At 36.9% G+C, this 20,428-nt stretch overlaps 5 protein-coding genes across 9 annotated transcripts in view; 3 read left to right on the top strand and 2 right to left on the bottom strand.

The window, feature by feature from the left end:
* The first annotated feature begins 149 nt into the window (after positions 1-149).
* On the top strand, positions 150-1,587 carry LOC105196380 (V-type proton ATPase subunit e 2). The gene is made up of 4 exons (XM_026132758.2): positions 150-433; positions 688-735; positions 818-905; positions 1,190-1,587. Exons 1-4 carry the CDS (start codon positions 327-329, stop codon positions 1,208-1,210), a joined length of 264 nt encoding a protein of 87 aa, XP_025988543.1. The 5' UTR covers positions 150-326; the 3' UTR covers positions 1,211-1,587.
* A 723-nt stretch (positions 1,588-2,310) lies between these two features.
* On the top strand, positions 2,311-5,423 carry LOC105196382 (E3 ubiquitin-protein ligase RMND5A). 2 transcript variants are annotated; one of them, XM_011162308.3, is made up of 7 exons: positions 2,311-2,532; positions 3,164-3,447; positions 3,710-3,847; positions 3,925-4,223; positions 4,300-4,402; positions 4,499-4,653; positions 4,730-5,423. In XM_011162308.3, exons 1-7 carry the CDS (start codon positions 2,352-2,354, stop codon positions 4,809-4,811), a joined length of 1,242 nt encoding a protein of 413 aa, XP_011160610.1. In that variant the 5' UTR covers positions 2,311-2,351; the 3' UTR covers positions 4,812-5,423. The 2 variants fall into 2 exon arrangements, with proteins under 2 accessions (XP_011160610.1, XP_011160611.1); XM_011162309.3 differs by having other exon boundaries at positions 4,748-5,423.
* Positions 5,424-5,576: 153 nt separating this feature from the next.
* Positions 5,577-6,889, top strand: LOC105196406. The gene is made up of 4 exons (XM_011162342.3): positions 5,577-5,786; positions 5,908-6,266; positions 6,367-6,536; positions 6,610-6,889. The coding sequence occupies exons 1-3, from the start codon at positions 5,771-5,773 to the stop codon at positions 6,517-6,519; spliced, it is 528 nt and encodes a 175-aa protein (XP_011160644.1). The 5' UTR covers positions 5,577-5,770; the 3' UTR covers positions 6,520-6,536; positions 6,610-6,889.
* On the bottom strand, positions 6,696-8,159 carry LOC105196383. Its single transcript, XM_011162310.3, has 2 exons — positions 7,840-8,159; positions 6,696-7,538 (listed from the first exon to the last, which is right to left on the bottom strand). The coding sequence occupies exons 1-2, from the start codon at positions 8,012-8,014 to the stop codon at positions 7,087-7,089; spliced, it is 627 nt and encodes a 208-aa protein (XP_011160612.2). The 5' UTR covers positions 8,015-8,159; the 3' UTR covers positions 6,696-7,086.
* A 1,016-nt stretch (positions 8,160-9,175) lies between these two features.
* Positions 9,176-20,428, bottom strand: part of LOC105196384 (cdc25-like protein phosphatase twine) — a 46,092-nt gene continuing 34,839 nt past the window's right edge. For 2 of the 4 annotated variants that reach the window (XM_026132760.2, XM_011162311.3), the window contains exons 4-5: positions 13,301-13,487; positions 9,176-11,919 (exon numbers count right to left, since the gene is read on the bottom strand). In XM_026132760.2, coding sequence (XP_025988545.1) covers positions 10,357-11,919; positions 13,301-13,487 — 1,750 coding nt within the window. In that variant the 3' untranslated portion in view covers positions 9,176-10,356. Of the gene's footprint in view, positions 11,920-13,300; positions 13,488-14,471; positions 14,648-20,428 lie in introns of those variants that run through there. The other 2 variants (XM_026132761.2, XM_011162313.3) reach the window with 2 other exon arrangements.

Below are 20,428 nucleotides of genomic sequence, written 5' to 3' on the forward strand. Positions count from 1 at the left end.
GGAGTACGTTGAAGTGTATTATGAGCATGCGACACAAACAAACCTAATAATAAAAGTATATACTTTCTCTTGACAACTTTGCGCGGAAAGTGCAGCTGCAACGAACGAACCCATTCACAACGCCCGAGTGCGGCGTGCCTACCTTTTTCGCAGACTCTTCGGTTAGTTCGGTGATCGATGTGTCACGTGAATGGTACGAGGACATACGAGGAGTCTCTCATGTGATTCTTTCGTTATCTGTAAATAGCTCGTACACGACCGCGGTTACTGGCTACGCATTCGTCTTCACAACTTCTTAGAGGAACGTGATCGAGATAGAGAAAAAAATGGGCGCAGCTGTTATACCTGTAATAGCCTTCACGATCCTCTGGGGTGCAGTGTTTTTCGTGGGAATAGCGCTACCACTTTTCGTTCCAAAAGGACCAAACCGCGGGTAAATAGATTTCTCAGCGCTTTTGTTCTTCAGTTTGTATATATTCTCATCTTGTTGCAACTCACACTTGTATCTACATAAATTTTTCAAAATAGACAAGTATTTCAAGAATGTAAACAGCTTTCTCACAATATCATAGCTTTTCTCAAATTTGGCGTAACAGTGCAATTTCTAATTTTACACAAAAACGATAGAGATATTCTTAAGATATTCGTTGAAACATTCATATTCATCAAACTTGTGTTTCATTCCAGGATACTGCAGGTTCTACTGGTGTTAACAGGATTTACATGTTGGTTATTGTAAGTGTAGTATTTTCATAATCACCTTGCTATTTCAATTCATGTGATCAATTTGTAACTAATACATAAATGTAACTTACAGCTGGCTGTGTTGCTATATGGCACAGATGAATCCATTGATTGGGCCAAAGTTAGAAAATACAACCATATTAGTTATGTCTCGAGAATGGGTAAGTCTCAAAAAATATGAAAAATACATATAATCAAAGCTATTTAAGGCTGGGCTCAGAAATGGCATCTGAATGTCCCATGTATTATTTCATTCTTATTTAATACTTTGTGATCATTTTTTAAGTGACATTTCTGAACACAGCCTTAGCATTGTGTGAGTCAAATTAGTTATTTTATTTATTTTATTCATTATTTTATTATTGTTAAATTTAAAATGCTTGCTGTCATGCAGAAATGTATAATTTTTATTATTATAAGTTAAATATATGTTATCTTGTTACAGAGTGGCAGAATTCCCCAATAATGAATATTCCACACAATGGTGAAATTTTTTATTTCAAATCCATGCATCCATTCCTCAAAATATTATTTTCAATGAAAATGTGTAATTATATAAGTGTAAAATTTTGAAGATAAAACAAACGCCAGTACATATTAATTCCTCTAAAACGAAAGGAATGATATTATAATTCAGTTATAATATATATATATATACATATACATATACATATACATATATATGTGTATATATACATACACACACATATATATATATATAGCGATAATTTAATTTGTATATAAAATATTTATCGTAATTGCTTAGAAATATATAAGAATTTTAATGTAATGATTAACTGAAGAAAATTACTGTTGGGAAAATAAAATAATGTTTTAAGTGCATTCTTACATCATTCAAACCAATTTTTCTCTTACAAGATGACAATACGACAAAGATGACGATACGAAAAAATCAGACTAAAAAAGTTATATCCAATAAATGATTAACATCTCACGTTATCAAATAAAAAATGGTAAATGGTAGTTTTTACATAATTCATAATTAAAATAACATTACATTTATAAGCTTATATATATATATATATATATATATATATATATATATATATATATATATATATATATATAAATCTATTTTAATACAACTGGAGTTTATATGATTTACTATACGATACTATTAGATTCATATCAAAGAATTTTTATCGGTTTTTTCTTAAAATATTAATGTATTTAATGGAATAAATTTTAATTGGCTTAAAATTTAAGCTTTGAATGCTTAACTGTTTTTGAAACAATCTGTACATTGTTTGCAGGCGATATCACATATACGCGACTAAAGTCACTAAAGTCCACACGGAAAATCACGATGCATCCCATCATTCCTACCGTGGTGGGGGGTGGGAGTAGCCCATCACGTGATTCCTACCAATGGCTGCATTCAGCAGAATCAACAGTTGAGTAAGCGCTCGCTGTTATTGGTATATTCTTCTAGATCTGAAAGTCTGATTGGATGATCTAAAAGAATATCTCAACATATTGAATCTGCTGAAGACAGCCAATGAGAATCTAACGGGTTTTTTATACGTTACATGAGATAGTAGCCTAATTCCGCGATATTGGTCTTGGTTGCGTTGGTTGCGTTCTTCATGGTGCAAATGTCAATCGCGAGAAGTGATTATTGTATAATAATAATGGAAGCGTGTAATGCTGTTGAGCGCGAGGTAGATAAAGTTCTGTCGAAGTTCGGTGCGATAAATGAACATGCGGAAACGGTGTTACGCGAACTGATAAACCATATTCAATCACTGAAGAAAGATCTGGAGGAAGGTAAACGAAGCTGAGGTCATTGATATTCCTAAATCCCCGAGGTCCTTGATCTCGATCTCTCGATCACGCAATTTGGAGGACTTACATTCGCGTCCTCGATTCTTAACGAACCAAACTGATTTTTTGGATAGATTAATTATTAACATATTTGACTGCAATACTGCGATTTAATTTTTTGGCATTGGCTAACCTCTATGCAAAACTGCATATTGTACACTATTACAGTATATTGTTAGTTTTGCTTAGTTACATAAGTTGTAATACAATAATTTGCAATTAAATGTAAATCCAAATATCTTTTTTACATGTATATTTATCTTATCACATTTTCTGAATACTGAGGTATCGGCTTGTCATGTACTAGTTGCAAATCATCTTGTCATTGAAATAAATTAGATGTACAACTGATATTAAAAGCAATTAAACTTTTAAAATATGTATTTATATGAATAATAGAATAATAAAAGGAAAAAGTAATGTATTCTTTATAAATTATTTGATTCATATTTTATAAAAAAAAATTTGTAATACATATAAAAATTTACTATTTATATTTATATATTAATTTTTTTATATAGAACTTTTTTTATATATAATCAACTTTGATTAGAAAACAATATATTTTTATTAGCACCACCTAATCAGGAGCTAACGGCCGGTCAAGTGCAAATGTTAAAGCAAGCAATGGCAAAAGTGCGTGATACTGTACAAAGATTGGCAACAGATCACCGCGATTTACACAGTACAGTGTCCAAAGTGGGTAAGGCGATAGATAGAAATTTCATTGCTGATTTTGCTAGTACCAGCAGAGAAGATGTGTTTTCTGGGCCTGAGAAATCTCATCTCTTGAATCAAATTATCTGTCAACACTTTTATCGTCAAGGGATGCTAGATATTGCCGATGAATTAGCAGTGGTAAGTTCCTTGTTTACCAAATCTACTTAATGTTATCTATCTATCTATCTATCTATCTATCTATCTATATATATATATATCTGCATACATTATCATTCACAAGTTACTAAATAAAATATAGTGTATATACACATAACATGCTAATGCCTTTGCTTATTTTTATTTTTGCTATTCCAATGTTCATCAAATTCATATTTACTTTGCATATATATGTAACTGCATATAATACTGTATATAATATTGTAACTGATAATATTTACAGGAAGCTGGCATCAAAACCGACGAAGGCAGAAAGGAGCCATTCACAGAATTGAACTACATATTAGATTGTTTAAAACAGAGAAATCTTGAACCCGCATTAGACTGGGCTAAGAAACACAGAGAAGCACTTTTAGCACAGGTAATTTATAACTCATAAATGTATACAATCTATTTTATTTGGCACATAACATGCTTATTGATTTCATTTCTTTTCAGAATTCTTCTCTCGAGTTTAAACTACACAGATTACATTTTATAAGGTTAGTTCAGCAAGGCCCTAGTAAGCAGAGAGAGGCAATATTATATGCTCGGCAAAATTTCAAGCAATTTGTCGGACGTTACGAAAAAGAAGTGCAATCTTTAATGGGAACGTTCCTTTACTTGCCCAATGGAATCCAATCATCTCCTTACAGTCATTTATTAGATCCAACTTTATGGCTCGAGATACATGATGTTTTCACTAAAGAAGCGTGTACATTACTAGGATTAAGTGTGGATAGTCCATTATCAGTTTGGTATGTATATCTTGCTTGTTTATAGTAGAAAAAAGAAATTTAACGGACCAAAACATCGTGATTTGTTTTATTGCAGTATCAACGCGGGATGCACTGCATTGCCTGCTTTATTGAACATCAAGCAAGTCATGCAACAGAGGCAAGTTACCGGTATTTGGAGCGGTAAAGATGAATTGCCCGTAAGTTACAAGACAGATATATATACACACACACACACACACTTAATTTTATGTGTATAGATATTAAAATTTGAAATATCAAACCCCTTTCCACAGATTGAGATAGATTTGGGAAAACAAAGCCGCTACCATTCAGTTTTCGCCTGCCCTATACTTAGGCAACAAAGCACAGAGAACAATCCGCCGATGAAATTAGTTTGCGGCCACGTGATTTCCCGAGACGCACTGAACAAGCTTGCCAACGCGAATAAGTAGGTGTTACATATGCGGCAAGACTGTAGTACATTGGTGTTTTCTAAGTGCTGATTTAAAGTCACTTTTTAAAAGAAATCAATTTATTTCCAGGTTGAAATGCCCGTACTGTCCGGCGGAGCAGAATCCCGAGGATGCGAGACTTATTTACTTTTAAGCTGTGATATATTCTACCTATACATATAGTAATATATACATTATATATATACATATATATAATGTGTGTGAGTGTATAATGACCGTATACACATGTAAGAAAGTTAGTTTTGCAGTTTCTTTGTGACGGTTATATCGAATGAAAACGAACAAGTTACATACCCCAATAACCAGAGAATTGCAAAATCTATATTTTACATTTATTGTCAAGAATCTGTATTATTGAAGCGCTTCTGTTCATCGTAATCTCGAGATCGACCATTCATCTTTTCTTTGAATACAGACATAAATCCATTAATTGCATCGACTTCGCAATCCTTTTTTAAAGGAAATTGATTCTCGAAACTGATATCGAAAGAAAAACGGAGGAACTGTGATAGTTTTAATATTCGTGGGATAGTTGTAATTATGCAGTTATATAATGTTGGTAGACAATTTATATATATTACTCTAGTGTATAAGTGACTTTAGCTTTGTACGCGAGTGACAACTTAAAAGCCATGAATATCTAACGCCTAACAAATTTGTTACAAGAATTATAAACTTATCCGTTTCTTATTTCGATTGAATGTATCAGCTTGGCTATAGTTAAATGAAGAGATCATTTTATAAATGTGTTTTTATATTTATTTCGTATTTTCCACATCAAAATTTATAATATTCAATTCCGATCAAGGCTTAAAAAACAAAAAAAGTATTAACAATAACTAAAAACAAAAATCTAAGAAAAAAGAATTTTGAATCAACTGTTATTGGCGGATGGCAGACTCGTGCATTCTATGTTGTACTAATATTGATCAAACAAAAATAACAGAAACGCGTATACAGTGATTGTAACCAATAATTCGTTCGAAAACTAATGGGACTTGTTTGTTTAATTTAAAATTGCAAAAAATATGTGTATAACTTTCACTCAATTTTGCTAAATATAGCTTCAATATATATAAGCTTTTTTACAATATGAAGAATTCTACTGGTAAGTTAATATATACTTCTGTATCTGTTAAAAATTTCTCAATTTAACAAACAAAAAAGATTAATATAAAAAAAATGTATAAAAATATTAATTATATTAAATAAATTCATCATTTTTTTAGTCAAATCTGAATCATCGATTCTGCCGCCCCTACGATCTGCCAAACATCCAACTTTTAATAAAAAAATCGATCCCGTTGAGGCATTGCCCTACATGATTGATAAACTATCAATTGATGATAGTGCAACACGGAGTATTAATAAATTAAATCGGGACTCTGCAGTTCGAAAAGAAATCACGAAACATGATTCCAAATTGACAACTTCTTTATATGATATCGATGGAATGTCATCCGAGGAATTGCAAGCGTCTCTGCACAGAATTATGGAAAATCCACAAGAACCGTTTTCATTTTTAGCACCTATCTCTGATAAATTCACGGATGATAAACAATTGTCGATGAAGCCTACGGAAATCGATGTATAAAAGAATGATTTAAAATCGTGAAACGTAAAATAATCGTATATTATTATGAGCATATTTGTTAACTAATTTTGTTTTTAATTGTTTATTTATCCAGACGCAGTTGGCTGCTGTAGCAAAACGTATTGAATCGAGTAAAATTTTATTGGAGAAAGCTAAATCTCACATCGAAGACGTGTGTCTTCAAGCTAAACAAAAAGACATTTGTCGATTGTGGAAAGCACAGGATGATAACATCGATATTCATTAATAAGTGACAAATTAACAGTAAATAATTATGATATACTTTTTTTATAATCGATTAAATTCGCTCATAAAATTAAAATATTTTTGTTTTCAGTTTCCAATGAGAAAGCCAAAGAGAAACAGCCAGCTGTTTTAACAACACAGTTCATCAAAAATACGAAATTTTGAAATGAAAATATCAAAGAACCAACATTTTATTTATAATATATATTACGACACAAAATTTGAATATGTCATTGGTTCAGATAAATATATAATAATCTCAAATACCAATTGTAAAATATAACAAAATTTACACTAAAAGTGTTTAACAGTTGATATTTATATATGTATATCTAACGTACGTATCTGAAATATGAGTTCATAAAAATTAAGTTTAATTGCCTTCATTACTGCCAGAACGCGGTCCAAATTGCCGTGCTATCTGTGATGTCACCACAGTTTAATTAGCTACAAACAAAAAAAAGAACACTAGTCTTATTTTCTTACGATTATAAAGCTGTGCAGCGTTTAATTACAAAATAATATTAACAATAAAAATAATCGAGGTGGAGAACAAGATAACAAGCTCCTATAATAATGCTTCTTCCAGTTTGAAACGGGCGGACAGAATTTCTGGGATCATGTTGACCTCGTTGTCAATCTTCCCATATATGCACCAGTCGTTGCTCGGATTCATCTCGATAATTTTAGACGAGTCCGTGGATTCGTGTTGATCGTCGCAGTCGTGCTGCTGCGAATCACCGTGATCGTTCTCGTCGATGGACCAGTGCGACGCAATCTTCTTGAATGGCTCTAGGCAGCTCGCGTTTTGTCGTATGTTCTCCAATTCCTCGTCGCAGAGACGCTCGACTTCAGACAGCTTCTGCTTGTAGGCGTCGGCGAGCACACGCCTATACGAGTTGTAACGTTGCTCGGCCTGCTCGAGGGAATATCGGTCGTGATACTTTGCGAGATTCTTCTCGTACTCGAGTATTGCAAGTTCCCGGATGCTTCGTTCCGACGTGATGTCAACGATGTTACCTGCAAATTGGCCAAATAATGTTAATTATTAATTCAGGGGATTAAACTGGAAGTAAATAAGGAAATACAATATATAGAAAAAGAACTGTAGCTACAGATTCCGATTTAATAACTTTAAAATCAATCAATCCATTTTGAAGATATAATTGAGGATACAAAGTTTTTTTTACGTTCCGTTTAAAAATTTATAACTTACTGAAAAAAATATCTATCAATTCTTTTTAACTCATTTTTTTCATAAAGTATTACTTATTAAAAAAAAAGTATTACTTATTAAATTCTGATGATCATTAATCATTACCCAAATCACCCGAGAGCGGCGATTCAATGGCATAGGCCACAGCTGCGGCTCGTGCGGCCGCGGTTACTTCTTCAAATGTAATGGCATCGCTTTTCTCGCGTAAAAGCTGAAATTCCTCTTTCTCTTTTCTCCAAAGAGCCATCTCCTTGTTCAGTTTCTCCCGAAGGCTCGTCATCTCCAACCAGAGCTTCTGAGCACGCTCGTGAAGGACAGATCTAAATGGAGTAATTTTCTATCCGGTAAACAATAATTTTACCTTAACTAAGAAAGTGTTAAAGTGACAAGGAAATCTCAGCATTTTTTATATTTCAACTTTTATAATTTTTAACGCGCAAATCGTTTCGATGTACATAAATTATATTCTCCATACATATTTAATTGTATTGTTAAATATACGATAAATTTTAAATCATTATAAAAAAAGTATAATTTAAGTAATATATTTTTAACAAATATTTTTGGTTTTTTATAAAATTTAATTAGTGTAATTCTTTTGTTTCGATAACTTCTCTGTCATGAAATATCTAAACAAAACTATCTTCGTAATTGTTATTAAAAGAAAAAGAATAAATTCGAAATATCTTTCAAAATTTCAAAATTATAATTCATAGCGGGAATATAATACGCGAATTCTTTTCCGCAGTCAGATGATCTTGAATCCATCGCGAGCGGAAGCTGCGTCTCAACGTCATCCGATAGTCCCTCGGATGTATCTTCCTCATCCGAGGTGTCAATGTAAATCCCGGGAACATTGCCGAGATCGATCACGTCTTGCGGGCTTTCTTCGTTCCATGTGTCATCATCGCGTTTCTCCGAGTGACATTTATGAATTTTGCAGTTTTGAGACTCCGAATCTTGAGGCGCGTCGCTCAAAATGACAGGTGCTACTTCCGAAGAGATGCGCTTGTCGTCCATCATATAATTCGTTTTCCCTTTTTTTTTAAGTTTAATCGAACATAGAATTCACAAAAGATATCGCTGACATATAGAACAATTTTACGTTTATTGATCTTGAGAAGATCGATTTCGAGGCTAAATTGCACGCGCTTCCGTTTTGTTTGCGAGAAATAAAGCGTGCGTCCAATCACAGCGGCGATGTTTCAAATTTGTGGCAAAATGAAAATAGGTACTTTATTTTCAATTTATTAAATTAAATTTTTAACGCAAAAGATTATCTGTAACGAGACTTGCGTTGCAATAACTTGTCTAATGCACATGTAATGTAATAATAAAATGCCGAAATAAATATTAGAAACGGGAGAATATATATAAAAAACGTGTTGAACATTCGTTAAGAGATGTGAGAAGTGAAGGAAAATAAAAAATTGGATTTGCATTACGTGGCGTAAATATTTATCTATGTAACGTAAAAATAATTTTTACAATGTAACAACAAAAAAATTTGCACATTTAATAGCATTTGTATCACGTGGTTCGATGGAAAAATTTGACTTGAGTTAATTTATCGTTAATTCAGTTATCGATTAATCCCCAAGTATTTGCGCTTTTCTCTGCCTTTGATCTCTTGAAGAGAAGTTTGAGAAAAAAAAAGCAGATTTTGTGCTAAATTCTTATAGAATTTAAATCCTCTACTCAAAACGCGGCTGAAACTAACTCTCTTCTATTCTTCTTTTGAAAAAAAATGTACAACCAAAAGAAACATCAATTAAATCGCATTCATTCAACGCGAGTACTTGAGGATTAGCCTCTCGTGTTTATATTAATAATACATTTTTCAAATTGCAACAACGAATTGGTAACACTTTATGTAATTTTTAGAATCGACCGTAAGCGTTTGCTTTAAAAAACCTTGGCAAATTAATAATAACAGAAAGAGACAAGAGATCGACGACGTGAAATCGTTGAAATTCGTCTCAATCATATGTCCTATATGATCTATATACATAATGAGATGCCGCCCGAAGTGTTTTAAAAGAAATTTGTAACCTACGTTCACGGCATTATGCCCTGTTATACTTCGGGTCAGCACGTAGATGTATTGCATTGTTTGATTACAGAATATACTTAATTATAGAGTGACGTATAGTATATGATCTTGCCCGATATAATTTTTATGTACAAATTTCGACCTCAGGATGTGTGGACAGTCGCATATATCACCATAGCCTAAATCGTCATTATCAAAAGTACAATCTATAAATTCTAATCGCTCCGCGTAAACTAAAGTGCCTAAGTATTAAGCTCGATTAGAATCTATACATGGTTGAATGACATTTACATCTACATTCTTTTTTAGATCATATGTAAGACACTCGTAGAAAATTCCTCGAGTCAGTCACATTGTATAGCGCAAAGAGCAACCAAAAATAAAAAAAAAAATAATGGACGAGTAGTCTCTTTACACCGTTTGCACTTTAGCGACGCGCATGGTGCGCGCGTATTTTATATCCCGACCGTCTCTGAGGACGTTCAACGTCTAAACGATTCGCGACTAGTACGGGAGCGGATTGAGCCTTAAATTAGATTAAATTGAAATAAAGAAAAACGAATGTCTGTTTAAAAGGCAAAACGCTCGAGGTTTGCTCGCACCGTCTGGCCAATCCCTTTGGTCTTCTCCGCCTGCCAGCTCTTACATTTGCTGCGAAAGAATCGACATTCCGCTTCGTGATTGGGATGCTTCATCGGCTTGTAATCCTGCGGCGAGCAGAACTCCTTCTGCTCGCCGTAAAACTTCTCGTAACCCCCCAGTAGGAGATACATCTCCGGATAGTGCAACGCTGGGTAATGCTCCTTGTTACATTCGCGATCCAGTCTGCGGAGAATTCTCGAGAGATTCGGTGCACGCTCCCACGAGAACTCGCAGTGGAACACGAGTATGTTGCGTTTGTCCGTATCGACATGGATCTTGGGGGTAATATTGGCCAGATGTTTGAACATGATCTGTTGGATGAGTTCTATGTTGTAGATGTTCACCGCTCCCTCGATGTGGCCCGCCTCGTACTCGTACGGATATCGGCAATCGACGATCGAGTAGGAATTAACGCGGTCGGCAAACTCGCCACGTAAGAGCGCCGCCATAGTGTCGGACGTGATGGTCTTGAGATCCGAATGAATGCCGCTGGTCAGTGGCAGGATGCACGGTTTGCTGAAATCGCCGATGAGATCGGAGTCGGTGGTGCTGCGGTGAATCGCCCATTTGATATTCGTGTGTGTCTCGACGGTCTCTGACAGGCTTCTCTGCAGGGCGATTTGCGGCCGCGTCAAGGTACTCGAGCGTCTCGCCGACACGGGAGTCGCGTCCGGACGTAAGCCTTGGGACTTGCGCGATCTTTTCAATATTGACGCCTCGTCCTCCAGCAGGTCCTCCGATGGTCGTTTGTAAGACCTCGCGGATTGCGGCGAGATCTCCATTTGTAATCTATAGTAGGGCGCTGATGCCTCGTCGTAGCTGAATGTCCTCGTTATCATTCTCTTCGAGGAGTAGGCTGTCGGCGACCGAAACAAGCAAGTGCGAATCTTCGATAACGTCATCTTCTCCAATGGTTTCTTCTCCAATGGCGTCCACCTCGGCGACGACGATGTTCTCCCTACCGACGGCGACCGTCTCGCCAGCGACGGTGACCTCGCTAGCGGTGCGGGCGGCGACATCGCTTGGATGTTTCGTTTGTACATGCCGTTCTGTACGGACATCCACGTTTTCACTTTGGGCGATAGATTCCGGGAGAAATCGGGAGTCGTTGAGACGTCATAGTCCGCCGATGTCTCAGGCGCGACTATGTCGCCGGACAGTAACTTCGAAATGCCGCTCGGTAGCTGCATCTCCTCCTCGTCCGTTGTCTCCATGTCGTTGAGCTCGCTCATAAGCCCGTCGTCCATGCTCTCGTATCCCGATGACAAGCTACGCAAGAGGGTCGAGCTCGTGGTCTTCAGGCCACGAAAGTGCGGTGGAGATGTATATGAACACATTGGGTATTTCATCTTGAATTCGGGGATGTTGAGATTTCTGTACAATTCGCGCCTCTTTCTCAGCTTTTCGCTCATAGGGCTCGACGGATGGCCGCTGTCCTGGCTGTTCTCATCGTAATCCTCCAAAGGTTGTCGTACTTTCTTACAGCGCTGCTGGAGAAGTACAACAATAAGTAACGCAATCGCTGCGATTTTTAAAAAGGAAGGACGGAACTTTGAAAGGAGCATACATGCATCGTTATAAAATATTCCACAGTTCAGAGTGGACTCCTCAACATTTTATCAGACGATCCTACGCATACAATTAAATAAAAAGTCGAATCGGTGATTCGCATATTCCTTACAGGGGAATCCGTTTCCGGTGATTTTTATCGATTACTGAAAGGCCGGAAAAAGGAAAGCGTGCCGCGCGAGTCACAGATGCGATCGTCGAAGAAAAGCAAAAGAGGGTGGGAAGAAAAGAGAACGCGGCAGGTAGCCGCCAATCGACTTGACGGCGGTTACGGCCGAGCGCGCAAGGTGTCACGTGTATTCTAAAAGAAAAAAAATCAGAGGCCGATGTACGGAATAACGGGAGGGTAGGTAATTCCCTTTCTTTTTATTCTTTCTTCTTTTCGTAAAATAAACCCGCTATCTGCTGGCGTGAAAATCAATGTGCTAATGATAAGCGGCAGCTGCGCGACGCGCGTATTCAACACGCGAGCCGGATTTGTCGTTCGACCTTAATCGCGGAAACGACGATATCTGCCCTCGGAATGCGTGTAGAACAACCGGAATTGAATTGAATATGTATGGAAGGCGTAAAAATCTCGTCCGATCTCGCGGTGGCGGATGCCCGTAATAGCTTTAAACTTTGGGTCGATAAAATCGGACTAACACGATGCAAGCGCTAAAAGATATTCGACGCGGAAGACACGTGCCTTCTTCCTGCGTGAGCATCCCTTCCATTCGAGTTTCGTGTAAATCGCATCTTTATTTTGGTATTGTTCTTAAACAAAGAGATTATTCTCATAAAAATTTTTATTCTGGTTATATGTATGATCGTAGGATAAAATTGTATGTCAAAAAATTTTATCTGATTTTCTCTGATTCATTAATATCTACTACACATAATTTATACATTTTGAAAATTAGGAGAAAATAAACACATTAAATAAATGTTTTGTACTGTAGGTTTTATTGCAAGTTACAACTTGAGCAGTTTCAACTAGGTCGCCGAAACTTCTTTTTAACTTCGACCGAAATCAAAAACCAATCGCAATTCAATTTTTCACCAAAATTAATCGTAACTGAAATGGGTTGTTAAAGTCGTAAAATTCCCGTAATAAAAAGAAATTTATTACGAAAGAAGCTGTTTTGTTAAAATACTATCTAATAAATTGTGCGGTTTACTAAGACAGCTCTATTATATGACATAAAGATTATCGAGAATTTGCAAAGTTTTACGAGAATTTGGCGTCTGATAAAATGTATATGGATATTTTATTATTGGAGAATTGAATATTCCTATAAAGATCGAGACACACGTTCTTACTCTTTGCGGAGTACAGCTGTATGGCAAATTGCTGGAGGTACCATTGTTCTCTTTGTTATAGTCATTTTTTCCATGAGATGAATTTTGCCATTCACGAGTGGTCAATGTCTTTACGTAATAATTCCGTTCCGTATCTTCAACCTTTTTCTCTCTTGTCCACGTATCTTGCCAACTTTCTCTCTTGTCACTGTAAGTATACGAATGAAATCGATTTAATCCTAAGTATCATCATCATCACCCTAGTTTAATCGATTAAATTTAGGAATTGTCAATTGAAAATTTAAAATCGATTATACTAAATTTTGGCGCGAAAAATGCGCAACGTTTTCACTAGAAACTCTACAATCAAAATCTGATCATAAGACAATCAGTTTAATTGATCACTCCCGAAATAGAAAGAGGAGACAGAGAACAAGCTAGTGGTGATATATTCCTCTCACGCTAGATTTTACTCCTGATCGTCTTATAATCAGACTGTAATTATAAGACCTTCAGTTTTCACTTCACTGCGCACGCGCACGTTAATCGCGGGAAATCACATTCACGTGTTTCCGAAACGAAGTAATAATTATATTCTTAAATATTTTCGTTTTACACTTATACTTTTTAGAGAGCTTTAAAATAATTTAGAACATCTACAATCAATATTATTTTTTTACATTATAGAAATTTTTTACTATTATCTACACATCCACCCTAAGATTAATGTTGTTAATTAAAAGTTATGTATTCAATGATTCGATTCGGCGCCAAAAATTTTTATTAATCACATTTCTAGTTAGTTATTTCTCTTTGTTACTTTTTAGATTTTTTTTTTTAATAACACTAATTACTGATAAACACTTTCAGATATATATTAGGCAAATGGTGCATTTTATAATTTTAAATCGAATGCACAATTAGATTAATATTTCACTCGTCGTACAAGAACTTTTCGTGAATTCTGAACTCTTCTTGGCTATCGAGGAAAGGAAGTTTTTGGAACTCCTCAAAAAAAAGGATTATTATCCTAAGCCAATCAACACACCCGAAAAATTAATCATATAAAAAATACGAACTATTAGTCTTAGAATTTATCCCGTGGGGCAATGGGTAACACCTTAGTCAATCGAAATACATTTCACAGAGTACACTGCACTATTTAAAATTGCCTTGCCTGCACCGTGCGTACCTTATGTAATTTATTCTTCTTAATGTATCCAGAAATTCAGTATTTTCAGAACAATCCATATTCGATTATTTACAATATTTCTTTTTTCACAAAATAAATCAACATCCAACCGACCAAAGAACCGACCCAGGCTAAACCACTCGAATGCGAGACAGTATTCGAACTGTGCGCTACGCTACGCCGCACACGTGTTTTATATGTTGTATAGTGGGGCGCAGGACGAAAGTAGGGGTAGGTGACAGCCAATCGGCCCTTGGGTTCTAAGGGCTCGGTGGGGAGATACCGCGGTAATTTCTCTTACGAGGGCGATCAACCACTGTGGGGGGGCCCGCGCTCGCATATATGCATCGTTAAATTCCGTGCGCAAGTGCACATATGTGCACGTCATCCGCACACGTGTACGTTAGATTCGATCCTCGTCTGATCGCTCGCCCTCATTCCCCGATGGTTCTCGTACAGCTCCTTTTTTCCCGTGCGAAAAATCGCCAACTCTCGACGTCGAGTTTATTGACTTTAAACATTTTTAATTTAAGATTCTATGACAGTCGTTTACATAATTACAGTCTATCGAATAAGAGCGTGCCGCATAATTTCGAAACAATTTATTATAATAAAAAATAATAAAAAAATATTCTATTAGATACACATACACGAGTATCATGTGTTTTCTACTTGATAACACAAATTCATTAGTTATTTTTATTAAATAGATTTAACAAATATATGAAAGAAGATTTAATTATTCCGATATCTCGCATATGTTGATACAATAACACATTAATCTTAATGAAGCAAACCTTGAACATTGAAGAAGGCGTAAAATCTAATGGAAAGACCCATGCATAACAAAGGTACACTTTGATTTCAACAGCGACTGTAAAAAGAAATACAAAATTATCCTCCCTTGCTCCGTGACTGCCTGTGACCCAGGAGACAATCGAGATGTTCGTCTAAATGTACAGTTTCCATTCACCTTGTCATATGTATTTTTTTTCAGATACTTTTGAAAAATTTTCCGCTAAGTTTTGTTCTAAGAAGAGGGCGTAGAAGGGAAGAAGAAAAACTAATATTAAAGTTTCGAAAACAGATATTAAACTCGACCTACATTTTTGTGAGAATTACAATGCACGTCACCTGATCCTCACGAAATTGACACTTTTGCTTTTAGGGAACAGGTATGTATCGCGCGCTAACGGCAAGATTTCGTACGCTCGAACGCGTACGTATTCACATCATTTTGTTGGTGTATTTGCCGAATTGTCTAAAAATTTAACTAGATACAAATGTGAAAAGAACTTTGTCCGATCATTAAAATAATTAAGACACTTAAATTGATTACCAGAATATCAAAATTTTTTGCTGCCTTGTTCATCATGCTTAAGTGTCTTGCGCGTAATTATTTTAAAAAATAGTCTAACAAAATAATCTTCGAATCTGTATCTAGAACAATTTTTAGATATTTCGACAATACCGTTGTCGTCGCCGTCGTCGAAAGTCTCTAGAATTTTACAAATCCCTTCTTTTTTATTCCTAAAAATGACGCCCTCTGGCCAAAGGTCTAAAGTTGATACTGGTATCCACGTGTCTGAAACTGAAGTATGCAACTCGAAATCTATATAATCACGAGTATTCGGGAATAATAAATCCGAATTAGAGCTCAGTGAGGAGTCTGTGGCAATTCAAGCAAGAAGAAGAAGAATATAAATCGATAAGGGTGCAATTCTCGTGCGTATGCCTGTGTACGTATATGTACGTGAATTCCAATAGATACGCGAAAGACGCAAACGTCGATCGTTTCTCGTTAATAGTCTCCCTCATACCCCGCAATCGATACAGCGTTACGACGAATCCAACGTACTTATTGACTTATATCCTTGGGAATGGATCAGCTGTCGTTTGACTTTATCGCACCCCTACGTGAATTCCTTTGAGGTACCACGAGGGGCGGTGGTTTCTTCGCACGCACGATTGTTCCTAGTCGCGAGAGAAAGAGCGAGAGGAAGAATGTCCTCCTACTCGTACGGTATGGCACGAGGTAGGAGCCGAGATACCCCCCATCGTTGTCGCCCTCCGGATGGACATACGCGACCGGTAAAGGTAACGTCGAACGCCATGCGCAAGTTTCGCCAAAAAGCAAGGAGCGACGTACATACGACGGCGACGGTGCATGCCGGTGGCGTCGGCCGCATGGGGGTAACTCAGCTGCTATCCGTCGTGAAACCAGCGAATCGGGGGTCGCAGACCCCCTTGCGGACAGCTGCCAGATCGTACACCTTCGACGTTTCGCTCCCTACCCAGTCGTTACCCTTCGCGCAATTTATTGCACAGAGCCAACAGCTTTTTAGCGATCGTTTCCTCGCGCCTCAATATCGACATCTCACGCGACATAGAATCCATAGAGATCTTTTCTTATTTTAATCGTGCGTGTTTGCGATAAAATTTGTCCGTCGAGCCACTTACTCTTTAGATCCCCTTGTGAATTATCTAATCATATTCTCGTTACATCTTTCTCTTAAAGAATTCTTTAAAATTGCAAAAGATGTACAAGAGTAAGCTCTATTTCATTTTGCACGCTTCTACTGCTAAATATAACATTACTAATAGGCAACTACATTAGAGCGAAATGCAGTTACATCTTCCGCAATGCTGTCAGCGCATTTTTATCAAACGACCCAGATGTGTTACCCATCAATGATCGATATTCATTCCAGACTATTGACCCTTACAACTCGTTTGTTGGGGAGGAATGTGCCCGGAGATGCGTTTCCTATTTCATATGGAAACATTTATACGTTCATACGAACGTGTGCGTGCGAATACATGCGGGATGATGATGGCAGGGTGGCGAAGTACCGGCCAATATCGACAAATACTGGTCGCGAGGCGAGGCGGGGTAGGACGAGGTGGCGACGGCGGCAAATGCTGCCCATCGACTTTGATTTTTCTGTGAGAAAGAGTGCAGATGTGACCGTATCCATTGTGAGGGTTGGCGCGTGCCAAGGGTGTCGACGGTGTACCGCACGAGACACGCGGTCTCTCTCTTCCTCCCTTTAGCGCCGCTGTCTTCTCCCTCCGTCTATGCGTGCGAGACAGGCGCTGCTAAGTGCACGACCACCGCGTTCCCGCGCGTACGCATACGCACACGTGAGGAAGTTGAATGCGTGTGGCATATGTGTGCCTCGCTCCCGCCGACAGGTATAGGCGATAGGGTTGGGCGTTTACGCATAAAATATTTATAAGTTTCTTAAAAAAAAAAAAAAAATTGATGATGTCACAAAACTGTGCAATTTGACTTAAAAAAACGTATTTTTTTAAACAAATGTATGAAATCTTTAAATTAAATTGCTAATTAATTAGAAAGGCAGTATATATTTACTAGAAATGTAATTACTGTTTAACAGAATTTTTTCTAAGATTTAATTACAAAAATTTCAATGTAAAAAAAAGTTAGTTGCTAGATCTCGAAATACAACAAAGTAATAACATTCACATTACATTCATTCCTACTTATAAAGTTTTTCTTATTCGGTTTAACTGTACTAAGTTTATACATTAAAATTTTTATTTCAATTAAATTTTTTTATTTTGTATAGTTGCCTCTTTAATTCTTTGTGACTAAATTTTATATTCAATTAAAATATATGCTATGGGTTTTATTTTTTTTTTAAGTAGTTGTACAATAGTTATATTTCGAAGAAATATTATATACATTCTTTTTCAAATTGGCACAATTTTAAGATTTTATACATCTTGCAAAATACATTTTAATTGAGTTTATGTAAATAATCTACATTACGTATGTGCATATACTATGTGAATTACCTTTTATGTATCATCTATGTAAACAATCAATGATCATAGATTCAGATTTCATTGGGAATCGTAAAAATTATATTTCATTCTTTACTTTTTAATATTACATTATTAAATATATTTTTAATATTTTATAAATATTAAAATTACAAATATATTAATAATTTTATAACTCAATTACTTTTTCTGCATTGTATTATCCAATTTGTAATAGTTTACACTGCTTGTAAACATAATGTAAGCAATCCATACAGACGTAATATTGAAAGTTACGGTACAATCCTGATAGGCGGTCTACCGTACGCACCGGTCGCCGTGCGTTACGTCGCGTACCGGCATATGTAACGCGCGGCGTCGTTTCCGATCGATGTACGGTCCGCCGGCGGGAAGCCACTTACGTAATACCTGTCACGAGGTTCTCAAACGAAAGATTTCATGATATTCTGGGCCCGGAAGCGGAATCCGCGGAATGCGCGAAGTGTAAGATAAGAAATGGCAAGAAGAAAATAGATAATGGAAACTAATGACAAAGAGGATAAATAAATCTCAAGTTGGAAAATAATCAAGATGTTTTGCCGAAAACTAATGTAAAAAAAAAAATGAATAATTGCAGCTGAGAAAAATTGAAATTATGTTAAAGTTTTGTACTTTTATATTTTAAATTAACGTTACATCAAATTTAATTATTCTAATGCTCTCCGCGTTGCGAGGGGGCTCTTCCTACGCAGGCACGTTTCATGCAAAAATCGAATTCGTCGTTCTGTACGACAGATTATCTTCAACGCGAGTTAACGATTCGCTCGATGTGCGGAAATTTAGCCGATTTCATTCGCAAAACGATCGAAGAACCACTGGTGACGATGACCCGGTAACCGTAAGTTTACAGACGTACGGGGACGTCTCCACAGCTTCCTAAACGGGATCATCATCTGTTCCTCCGTGTATGTCTCACCCTTATAAAGACGGCACCCCGGCCGATTACACTATTCTTCCGACGTGCACAGCCGTCGCTGATCGCAGATGTAACGCATAAGTAAGCGAATTCGCGATGTACCGTACGTACGTCGAAGCGAGAGAGAACGACGACCGGGGAAGACATTCGAGGAGGAGGAAGTCTCAACCCCTATCCAGGGGATGCTGACGAGAGACAGCGGCGCGATGAACGGCGGAACTGATATGGAGACGAGAAGGAAAGAAGAGAAAGAGAGATATCATCAGTTACGAATCCTGTCTCGAGGACATTTTTTTCGGCAGATATAATCGATCGAAACTAATCGTTGCGTCACCACATCAATCTAAAAGGAAAAACATTTTTCTTTTCTCGCCTCTCGTTCCATCCAACCGTAACGTAATGAGCCCGTCTGCGGTATCGGGAAGAAACAAAAAATGTCAATGATCAGCGAACACGTTGAAGTAACGGGAAAAAAATATTGATAAATTAATGATTTATTCGCGCGAGATATTCAAAATTTGCGTCGAATATTTCAAGCGAATTAATCTCCCTCGAAACAATTTTTGTATAACGGCGAAGGGGAAATGATTCACATTCGAACGCCTGACGCTATCTACGTCTATTATAATATTGTCACCTTATTTTATTAGACTGCTGCTATAAGCGTAACACAGCGTAACATTTTACCCTTTCGACCCTTTCAAATCGCTGTCCGCCGAAAGTTAAAGAAGCGAGATTTTATTTGCGATTTCATTATCTAATGTCTCTATCTTATTAATATTTTATAAAGTAGAGGTTGCCACAATTCTTTCATTTTTTTAAAATAAATTAAACGATAAAACGTTTGAAAGTCTTCGTTCTTCGACTGGTTCGCCGGAATATCAAAAATCGCGCGAGCAATCCGGTTCTTAAATTCTGGTCTTCGATTGTCAGAAATGTTGCATCCGTTGCAATTCCGTCGCGCGCCCGACAGTGGCTTAACTAAGGACGACGGTGTTGCAAATGCGAGAAGAAACGGAGAGTCCTTTCGTCGTCGCGGAGTGTGGTAAAACGCGTCGCTCGTAACCCCCTGACTTCGAAAGAGCTCTGATTGCCTATTGTTCGCCGCTCGCATATCCGACGTACGCATACGTCTGCACGCGAATGCGACTATATGTCATCCGAGCGAACCACATCACACGCGCGCGATAGG

This window comes from Solenopsis invicta, chromosome 4 (genome assembly GCF_016802725.1).
Source record: "Solenopsis invicta isolate M01_SB chromosome 4, UNIL_Sinv_3.0, whole genome shotgun sequence".
NCBI lineage: Eukaryota > Metazoa > Arthropoda > Insecta > Hymenoptera > Formicidae > Solenopsis > Solenopsis invicta.

What these genes read in the sequence shown, in the direction of transcription:
- LOC105196380 (XM_026132758.2), top strand. Translation starts at nt 327, where the DNA reads ATGGGCGCAGCTGTTATACCTGTAATAGCCTTCACGATCCTCTGGGGT. An exon ending in GGATTTACATGTTGGTTATT is followed by an intron (nt 736 to 817) that starts GTAAGTGTAGTA and finishes TGTAACTTACAG; the next exon opens with CTGGCTGTGTTGCTATATGG. An exon ending in TAGTTATGTCTCGAGAATGG is followed by an intron (nt 906 to 1,189) that starts GTAAGTCTCAAA and finishes ATCTTGTTACAG; the next exon opens with AGTGGCAGAATTCCCCAATA.
- LOC105196382 (XM_011162308.3), top strand. Translation starts at nt 2,352, where the DNA reads ATGGTGCAAATGTCAATCGCGAGAAGTGATTATTGTATAATAATAATG. An exon ending in GAAGAAAGATCTGGAGGAAG is followed by an intron (nt 2,533 to 3,163) that starts GTAAACGAAGCT and finishes TATTTTTATTAG; the next exon opens with CACCACCTAATCAGGAGCTA. An exon ending in GATAGTCCATTATCAGTTTG is followed by an intron (nt 4,224 to 4,299) that starts GTATGTATATCT and finishes GTTTTATTGCAG; the next exon opens with TATCAACGCGGGATGCACTG.
- LOC105196406 (XM_011162342.3), top strand. An exon ending in TGAAGCCTACGGAAATCGAT is followed by an intron (nt 6,267 to 6,366) that starts GTATAAAAGAAT and finishes TTATTTATCCAG; the next exon opens with ACGCAGTTGGCTGCTGTAGC.
- LOC105196383 (XM_011162310.3), bottom strand. Translation starts at nt 8,014, where the DNA reads ATGACGAGCCTTCGGGAGAAACTGAACAAGGAGATGGCTCTTTGGAGA. An exon ending in GCCGCTCTCGGGTGATTTGG is followed by an intron (nt 7,539 to 7,839) that starts GTAATGATTAAT and finishes GCCAATTTGCAG; the next exon opens with GTAACATCGTTGACATCACG.